Source organism: Oppia nitens, unplaced genomic scaffold, assembly GCF_028296485.1.
Source record: "Oppia nitens isolate AA-2021 unplaced genomic scaffold, nextdenovo-longstitch-racon4-pilon3 scaffold1_pilon_pilon_pilon, whole genome shotgun sequence".
Taxonomy (NCBI): Eukaryota; Metazoa; Arthropoda; class Arachnida; order Sarcoptiformes; family Oppiidae; genus Oppia; species Oppia nitens.
This window is the reverse complement of record NW_026533199.1, coordinates 5,124,030-5,134,887: the sequence shown is the minus strand read 5'-3', so window position 1 is coordinate 5,134,887 and position 10,858 is coordinate 5,124,030. Positions and strand designations below refer to the sequence as shown.

General features: G+C 20.1%; 1 protein-coding gene across 1 annotated transcript; it reads left to right on the top strand.

Annotated features, from left to right (window-relative positions):
* The first annotated feature begins 813 nt into the window (after positions 1-813).
* On the top strand, positions 814-7,623 carry LOC128951973 (CDK5 and ABL1 enzyme substrate 1-like). The gene is made up of 7 exons (XM_054297285.1): positions 814-993; positions 4,185-4,282; positions 4,365-4,581; positions 4,781-5,246; positions 5,448-5,591; positions 7,148-7,315; positions 7,475-7,623. The coding sequence occupies exons 1-7, from the start codon at positions 863-865 to the stop codon at positions 7,613-7,615; spliced, it is 1,365 nt and encodes a 454-aa protein (XP_054153260.1). The 5' UTR covers positions 814-862; the 3' UTR covers positions 7,616-7,623.
* Positions 7,624-10,858: the final 3,235 nt, after the last annotated feature.

Here is a 10,858-nt window from a genome sequence, read left to right as displayed (position 1 = left end):
AACTTAGTGCTACATATAGTGTGATTAACCAAATAGAGGATATGGGAAAAGTGTAAGTGAGAGGAAAGCATTTAATAAATAAAAAGATTTCTGTCATATATTTCTCAATAACATTGAAATAAATAAATTTATAGTTTGCCAAACAAAAATTTAAAAAATTAATATTATATATTGTATTTTTTTTAGTAATTACTAATTAGTTTAATTTTATTTTCATCGATTTATTATTAAATTTATATTTAAATGATAAGTTATTTATTAAAATTTGTTTAATTTCTATAATTTAAATATTTTATACTCTAAATATAATATAATTTGGTCACTCTAGTTTTCATACTCTATGAACTATGATTTAAACCTATCTATTATATGATAGATCTATAGTAGCACTAAGTTTTAAAGTGTTATACAATACTAATATAATTGAAAAATATACGTAATTTATGTATAATTGACTAGACTTTCACTATTACTGTATTTTAAAGCTATAATAATATCTAAAAATTCAATTGTATTATACCTTAGAGTACTTTATGTGTCTATAAATGTATAATTATTTTAGAATACCTGCACTTCTATACTATTATTACAATACTATCGACGATATGTTCATAATATTATTGAATACCTTTTAATGATATTTTCAATGACTTATATACAGTATATCTATATATATATAACTAATTGTTATTTATGTCATCAATAAATATATATATTATTTATATATTATTTTAGTAAATAACGATAATTTGTTTGTTTTTAGTATATTATTGAAAATCATTGATTATTATTTCAAACAAGTGTTACATAATTATTGATAAATCAATAGTAAATTATTAATTATTTTTGATATCAAAAACTGATGGCAACGGCCCTTAAGAGACAACAATCTCGAAGAAGATTAGCGGCCATTACTTTCTTGTCTAATATATCACTGGATGGCACACATCGGGACACAAAAATTGGATCAGTCTTTCCACATGTCTTTCACTTGTAATTATTATTTATAAATATTTTCGATGTATTTTTGATTAACAATTTTTTCTCACAAATTACTAAAAAAAATTATATTAATATTTGAATTTATATTTATAATTGTAATACTACTGTATATGATATCCTAATTATAAAAAAATTATTTTCTAAATATTAATCGCTTTATCACTCTTTATAATCATAGGTTATCATCAATATCTCCATAAAATAGGAAATTAAAAAAACTACTTTTTTTTATCTATTATTTATTTGGAAAAAATTAATATCTAACCAAATCATAAAAATTATAGACAAATGAGATCATAATATATGACTATAAGTTATAGTTTTGTATATTTTGTACATTAGTCACAAATATATAGTATTTAAAGGAAAATGCATAAAAAATAATAGAAAAATCTAAATAATTTCATAATAAACACGATTTTTAAATTTAATATTTTCTCAAAAAAAATTATCACATGAAATGAATAATTGTTTATATTCTACAATAGAATATACAGTTTATATAAAATCTAAACGACTGTATATTCATAGTAAATATAGTTTTGTAAAATATAACGTAACGCTTAMTATATATGATATTAGAATTTATAAAATTGTTTTTAAAAATCTATAGATAAAATATTTTATATTTTCTGAATTAATTTAAAACTAATTTAAATGATTCCATGAAAATCAAATAATAAATGAAAAATAGATATTTTTAGTWATAGTTTTATTACTTGTATTTTCCTAGAAATTGCAATTTTAAATCCTATTTTATGGAGTTACTAGTTATCACTTATTTGTATGCTATTTATTGCTTTGTGTAAGATATACACTGTGTATAGACTTATGTATTACTTTTATAAATATGATATTTCATTGAAATTCAAATAAAATGTGTATATATTTGTGACAATTTTTGTGTATTATATTTTTATATTATTATTATTACAAGATTATAATAACGACAAACATACTTAAAAAGATATTAATATTATGTAATTTAAATTAACAAAATTGAATAATCACTTTGTATTTTATTCTATAAATATAATTAAGATATTAATTAATTAGTTATATAAAAACATGTATTACTAAATTGTTTTATCAACATAATTAAACTTAAACATAATATAATATAATTGCTATGATATTTTTAATAAATTAGTTTAGTAGCCAAACATTATTATATGATTCATTGTATTTATGTATAAGTTTTATCATAGTATTTGTTTAATACAAATGATTTTAAATATTAAATTTAACACCTATTTTAAAATTGTGTTATTCAGTAATCATATTCCAATTTAACATCAAAATTAATATTTTGTTGTTTTATTAAGATATTAAATTTTGTTTATCTTTTTTAAATAAACTATTTTAATGATTAAGTATTGCTATAGAATATAATACTTTAAAAGAATTTCACATATAATATCAATTATCACAACTATTTTAAATATTAAACAAATAAAACTAAAATAAATGTACAAATGTTTTAATTGTTAATTTATTATAAATTTATATTAACTAAATTTAATAAGTTTTGTTTGACAAAATTGAAATCATATATTGTATACAGAAATACAGTTTTATAGTTTAATATTAATAGAATATAATACAAAATATTAATATTAATTCATTATTTATTCTAAAATAAGAATCTAATGTTATATATGAGGAAAAATAAGTCTAATATAAATTATAATGATTTATAGATAAATTACATTTTGTTTTTTAAATTATTGTCAATTCATTACAAATTAGACATTTATTAAAATTAAAAAATGTTTTTYAATAAAAATGAATTAAATCATCAAAATTTAGTTACAATTATAATCATTAATTTACAAAATTTTTGTACATGAAAATATTAACAAACTATAAAATACTAAAAATTGAGAAATTATTAGTTATAGGAAAGTAATAAAAGGATAACTAAAAATAGAGAGAGTCTTAAACAGCGTTAATGCTATTAATTACAATTATCTGATCAATAATAAGTTGGATTTAAAAGTGACCAAGGGCAATGTTGTAGATAATTTTAAAATAAATAAGATTGTAGTTGGCCATTTTTTTAATTAATTGTATGTTTGACCAGATAATATACAGTCAACTGTTAAAAAATTGTAAAAATTATAGTCGACTGCAATTATCTGCCCAATCATATAATTAATTAAAAAATGACCAATTACAATCTTAATTATTTTAAAATTATCTACAACTATGCCCTTGGTCACTTATAACTCCAATATATTGTTGACCAGATAACTAAAATTAATAGCATCGCCGCTATGATCTCCGTCGCCGATGTTTAAGACTGACTAAAATAACAATTTTTCTAATCGTAAAATAAAACTAAAATATTCATTACATTAAATTATTATAGGTTTTCATTATTTTATTATTTTATTTATTGTATTGTCTCTTATTTTTTATCCATAATATCAATTTGTACTGAACTTTGAGGCAATATAGTAGAAAAATGACTTCCGGTAATCATATTTTAATTATATATCTAATTATTTAAATTAATATCATATTAATATTTATTTATATTAAATATGTTATTGTTATTAGTATAGTGAAAAAAATATTACTCATATCATTATTTTAAAAAATATGATGATTTAAAGTTTGTAAATAAAAACTTATTTTTTCCTGTTATTTGATTCTTCAATGTTATGAGAAAAGTTTGATTAAATTTTATAAACAGCAGTTCAATATTCTGACAAATAAATAAAAAATAAGAAAAATTATTTAGTAGTTTAAATTGGTTTTAATTTAAATCATTTTTATATTTATTTGTAGTTTATTTATAAATTTTTAATATTTATATACCGGTAGTATATACTGAATAATACATACTTGTACTGTAAGATAAAAATTAAATTTTAATGTAAAATTTTAAACATATAATAATTATTGATAAAATTTATATTTGCATCACTTATGTTGACTTCTAGATTATAGTAAATTTATCAGAAAATGTCATTTTTAACAAAATACTACATTAAATATTCTGATAATCAAATTCTGTTATTAATAAAAGTATCATTTGATTGATATATTTTTTAGTATTTATATTGAATAATATAAACTAAAAATTTAATTTAATATATTCAAAAATAAAAAATGAATTTATTTCTAAAACTTAATTAAATATTAATTAATTTTTTTTTGTAAAATTGAAATTTTAGTTCACTTTATGAATCACATCCTCGAAAATCGTCGTTTGGAAGCATTAAGAGAAGTCGCGAACGGAAGGAAAAGACTTATGGAAGCAATGAAAGCATTGGTTGAAATGATTATGAAATGCATTTGAAAGTCAAAAGACATTAATAATAAATTATATCTATATTTTCCGATTGACTTATCAGGTAATTCATTGAATGGCAGAGCGCGGACTACATCTAGCAGTTCATACACCAGTAGCACAAATGGTCAGTCGGGTCCACAAGAGTTATGCTTTTTGAAAGCACCAAAAGACCATCTTTTGAGAGATGAGCGCATTGTGTTTGTTTCGGGCAAAAGGGCGCCAATCGCTATATTTTCGGCACTTCCGCATACAAGACGTGCCATTCATAGTGTCCTTAGGTTTTGTCATAATTTTTAATTAAATATTTTATATATTTTCATACAATTTATTTAATAATCAAAGAATAAATTTTCTCATGGATTGCAAATAGAATTTAAAATAAATCTTAACTATTATTTAAATACGATATTAAAATAACTAATATATAGCTAATAACAATATTTATTAGTAATTATATTGTTTTTATTTTATTTGTAGAAGTGATACAAATAAAGATTTAAGTAAAAGACGTCACGCATCGGGCAGTTGCCAGTTGTCAACGATTAGTGATGGTTTTGATCCGTTAGATATGTTGACACTAATGGGTTTCGATCCATCTATTGAAGGACAAGACGTGTCCTTTAGTGAGTTATTGAATAGCAGTTCCAGTCAGAAGCGTATGAAGACGTCTAATATTTATCCAATGAATGAGACACAAGTGTACAATCATAACGTGATTACACGTGTTATATCTCATGAATCAGCGATCAAGAATCAGATGAATTTGACACAAATACATAACAACAACAACAATGTCGACAATACCAATACATTTGATGAGAAGCGTCAGATTCTGCATCAGATATATAGCAATCAGAATGTTGTTTATCACCCAAACCTATTGGACGATCCGGAACTCATTGCTGGCAAACACAGCACTCTTCTGGCGTTTCCATCATTTGTTGTTAGTTTTGTCAATAAATTTATATATTTGTTATATTTGTTTAATCAAATAAACATAATGTTGTGCTTATTTAAAAAAAAATATTTGTTTAATAATTTTTAATATTATATTTTTATATATAATAGTTTTATTTTTTAAGTATTTATAACCCCTTAAAGCAAATTGATTTATATAAAATTATTTTATCTTAATTGCAAATAGACATCGATTATTGATTACGTGAAGCCAACTGACCTTAAGAAAGAACTCAACGATAAATTTAAGGAAAGGTTTCCACACATTCATCTCACTCTAAGCAAACTCAGGAGTTTAAAGAAAGAGATGTCTAAAATTGCCAGACATGAGGTATTAATAATATTTTTTACATAAAATACTATAATTTTTGTCAATTTAGAAATTTATAGTTTGTTTAGACAAAAATAATGAAATTTTATTTAATTATTCTGTAGTCTACTGTATATATCATTAGGGTTAAGTAAGGGGGGGTAGGGGGTAAGGCCAAAATACCCCCCCTAAGATCGAGAAATTGGGATTTTACCCCCCAGACTTTTTGACCAAATTGAAAAAATTGTCGCTTAAAAACGAGGAGAAATGACCCCACCCTAAAATTTCGGCGCCGAAGGCGCGAAAATTTTTTTGAAATTTATAAAAATTTTAATTTTAGTTGATACTATTTTAGTAAGTGTTTTTATGTTTTTAATATTTATAAAAATCTAATTATTGATTAAAAATAGTTAAAATAACGTTAAAAGTCATCAAAAAATAAAATTATTTTAATTAAAATAAACTAAAAAATTAAAAATTACCTATTTGTTGAAAAGAGTAATCATATTACAATTTAAATATAAGTTTAAGAAGTTAATAAAACAATAAATACCTGTTTTTATTAATAATTTTTAAATTTTAAATAAAAAATTTAAAAATATTTTCAATTTTGTACTTAATATAATTAAACTTTAACGAAATTTGAGTTAAATAAGTAGTATTCAGTCAGTATTTGTATAAAAATAAAAATATATAACAAACTATAAACATTAAGTATTGTTTAAAAAATTAATTATGTTAAGTTAAAAATTATTAAAATACTAAAAATAACTCATAGTGTATCATTAATGCTTTTATCAACTATTTTTAAATCTTAAATAAATTATTTTATTTTTTTGTTAAAATTTAAGTTTTTATTAATTTTTAAAAATTTTTTTAAAAAATATTTATTTTTTGTTAAAATTTAAGTTTTTGTTAATTTTTAAGTTTTTTTTATATTTTTGGAAATTTTACCTATTTTCCCGGGAATTTATACGGGAACTTGTGGGAATTTTATTGAATTTACATGGGAATATTCGGGAACTTAAGGAATTTTTAGGGAATTTTCTCTAGACCCCCCCATTGATTTTGGATTTTTGAAAAAAATTGCCGTTTAAAAATGCAATAAAAATCTTACCCCACCCAATACCCCCCCAAGATTTTTTGAGAATTTTGTAAATTTTACCCCGGTCTACCCCCCCCCCCCCCCTAAAATCCAAAACCTTGCTTAACCCTGATATCATTACATTCTGTTATTTGTCTATTTTTGGTATTTTATAGATATTGTTGAATAAAATTCATTATTAAAGTCAAATATCATTATAATTTTAATGGAGTTAATATATTTTTTCTTTTCTTTTATAAATTTTTGTTTAATTTAATTTTTATATTTGAATGTGTGTTGACTTAAATCAATTTGAATACATAAAATTGGTGACAAAAATATTAAAAAAGATTAAAAATAATTTTGATGTTCAATTTCTTTATATATTTATTTTCTATAAAATCTMTTTCTAATAATTTTATTATTGATTTATATTATATTATTTAAAAATTGTTTAATTAAGAAATAAAGTAAAAGTTTGTCTCATTTTTAGTGTGGAATCGATTTTCTGACTATAGCTCAGGCATACGTCTACTTCGAGAAACTGATACTCAAGTCATTGATTACTAAACCAAATCGTAAACTATGTGCCGGCGCTTGTCTTATATTATCTGCCAAATTAAATGATGTTAAAGGAACTGATCTTAAGATATTGATTGAGGTATTTCAACAAAATAATATCTAAAACTAATTAAATAAAACAAATAATGCAAACAAATATAAATAATTTTTATGATTTATTATTGTTTTAAATGACAAAAATATAAATTTAATATTTGAATAAAAATATATAATATATTGTTTTATAAATGAATTACAGAGAATAGAGTCGGGCTTTCGTTTGAACCGAAAAGAGTTGATATCAATGGAGTTCTCAGTATTGGTTGCGTTAGAGTTTTCTCTTCATTTGCCGAATTGGCAAATCATTCCTCACTTTCAACGTCTTCTCTATGAATCTTAGTTTTAATGTCATCCATAGTATCAATACATTTGTTTGAATAACTTAAATTATTATTATTATTATTATTATTATATACTACAAGTACAGTACATAAAAACATGGCATTATTAATTATATATTGCTATTTCAGTGCTAAATATATATCAAATATTTTGATTTAATGTTTTTAAAGTGTCGGATCACATCAATGTGCTATATGTCCGCTTAAGACCTGTATTACGGGTGACCATTGATGCCAAATGAAGGTAATAAATAAAGAAAAAAGTTTATTATAATATATTTAAATAATTTGTCTCTATTTCTGACTATTTTTTATAACAATAATCATTTCAAAAATAATTTTTAATACAATATAGTCAGTGATGTGCAATATAATAGTCATAATATAATAGTCATATACATAATCTACAGTATTATATAATAGTCATATAAAAATTATTGATATATATCATTACAAAATCAGAGCGCAATCAACGTTAATTATAAACTATCAATTATTTATGTAAATGTATTAAAAAATATATTTATATATTTTGAAACAGATTATTTTGTTAATTATTTAATAAATGAACAAAATAATTTATTATATTTAACAGTATACACATTTAACACTTATAAAAAACAATATTTTTGATGAATCTTTTATTATAATTATAAATCATTTTTAAAATGAATTTTTGTGTAATTTTATTTATTTATATTTAATAACTATCCATTTTTGTCTAATTATATATTTGTTTTTTAATTTTTATCTATATTATATAATTTTTCGCAACTTATAAAAATTTATTAATGGTTTAAGCGTTTTATTACTAAAATTTAAAAAAATAAACCCAAATAATTTAATACAATTTAATTATATACAGTATATATTATATAAACTTGTTGACACAATAAATATTAAGATACTTATTTAAAGATAGAATTTTGTAAATGTTATATAATATTAAATAATATTTTATTAAATTGTTAAGAAAAAATAATAAAATAATTTTATTTGACAAATAATTATTTATCTTATTTAAAAACAAGATTTATAAATTAACCTACCCCCCCCCCTTTAGCAACCCTGATTTAAATTAACAAACTTAACTAATATATAATTTATATATCGTTATAAAAGATTAAAATTATAAATATTTAGAATTGCATTAATTTTATTGATAATATTTTTTAATCGAATCATATCTGATATATAATAAATGTATTTAAGTACCAATTGGTATAATATTTATTTATGTATACACTATGCAAATGCAAAAATGTGTTATATGTACAGTATATACAGTATATAGTAAATTACTAATTAAGTAATATTGATAAAAATATAAATTATTATTATTTATATTTATACATAATATTTAAAGCTTTAATTAAAAATTATAATAATTTTATATAAATTATTCGATTATAATTAAGGTTTTCACTTTAATAATCAAGGTCTATAAGGTTATGTTAAGTGTCAAGTTTAATGATAATAATTACTTAATAATTAATAGTAATGATCATTAATTATGCTGTTTTGTAATTTTGTAATTAATTTAATTAAAATTGCGATTTAAGTAAATGAGTTTAAAAGTCAAAATTACATGATAATAAATTATTTTAAAAATTGATATTTAATTGACAAAATTAATTTTTAGTTTTTGTCAATTTTTTTAATTATAGAAATCAAAGTTATTAACGTTATTTAATTTTTCAATATTAATTATATTACATCAGATAATTATTGGAAATATAAGCTTTCATTTTGATCTAATAAATTATTTTTAAAATCCAGACATTATATGATACAGTACAACCTCTCTATCGGAAACTTAGAATTTTATTAAAATTCCGGATTCCAGATATATATGAAATGATGGCTCTATTTATGTTATAGAACTTAAATTTTTAATTATTAATAAACTATAATAGAAAATATTTTGTATTAAAATTGAAAACTACATTAAGACAAAATTTAATAAAATTAATTTTGACATTTCAATATTGATATATTAAAACAGATATTGTATTAAACAGTATATACATTATATAAATTAATAATTTATGACTATATAACTTATATAATATAACTACAGTATAATTTTGACATTTATAATAAACTATGATTATCTTAAATAATATCTTTTATCATAAATAAGGAAAGTTTTTGATTGATTGATGAACTTAATAAAAAAAACGTTTAATTCAGATTTGCTATTTTATAACAGTATTATAAAACAACTTTATATTTCTATAATATTAACTATTTTTAAAAATAATTTAATATCTAAAAGTTAACTGTAAAAGTGATAAATATTTTTAAAATATTCAATAATTTATGATTAACATATTATAAAATTTAATCTATAAATGTGAGACAATCAATATATGTATTACTAAACAATAAAATGGTAAGTCACATTTAAAAAAAAATAACATTATATAATAAATATGGTAACAGTATTCATAGTATTTTTGCTAAACTTGATTATCTACTACAGTATTATAAAAGTTAAGTCAATATTATAAAAGTTTGATATATTCAATATTGTATATAAAATAATGAGTTTAAGTGAAAAATGAGACTTTGTTTTGAAGGATAAATAAGTTTCAGACAAAACATCCATTAATCACACAAATGACAGAATCAATAGTTTTTATTGATTTAATATAATAATAAAGTACTGTATATTTTGTATGTCTGGTAATAATGCAATCAACATATCATTAATGGTTATGAGTTCGATCCCAAAGTAACTATCATTAAACAGATTACTTAAATAATCTAATTTAAAATAAAATTTTAATTTTAATTCGTATTATATTATATGCAAGAAATTGCTTATCAGTTGACAAAATTGTTGTGAATAAATCTCATAATTAATACATAAATACAATTTTAAATTAATATAAATGTTAGAGATTTTTAAATTTTATAATTCCCATTTTATTATATTAGGAARATAATCTGAAAAATAAAAATTTAATATCATAAATTTATTTTTGTCAAATATTTGAAAAATTATTACTTAAAATGTAATATAAGCTTATTTCCCATCCAATACCAATTTTTTTWAAATTATTAATTATTAACTAAACATAGAATTAAAAACTAATACCAAACGACAATTAAGTTTATATTAAGTTTATAAACTTATTTAAAAAACACTACAAATCTAATAATTTATTGTTTTTTAATTGTGATAAGTATAGCATTTAAATCATGATAAAAATTTTGGTACTAATTTAGTGCTAAAT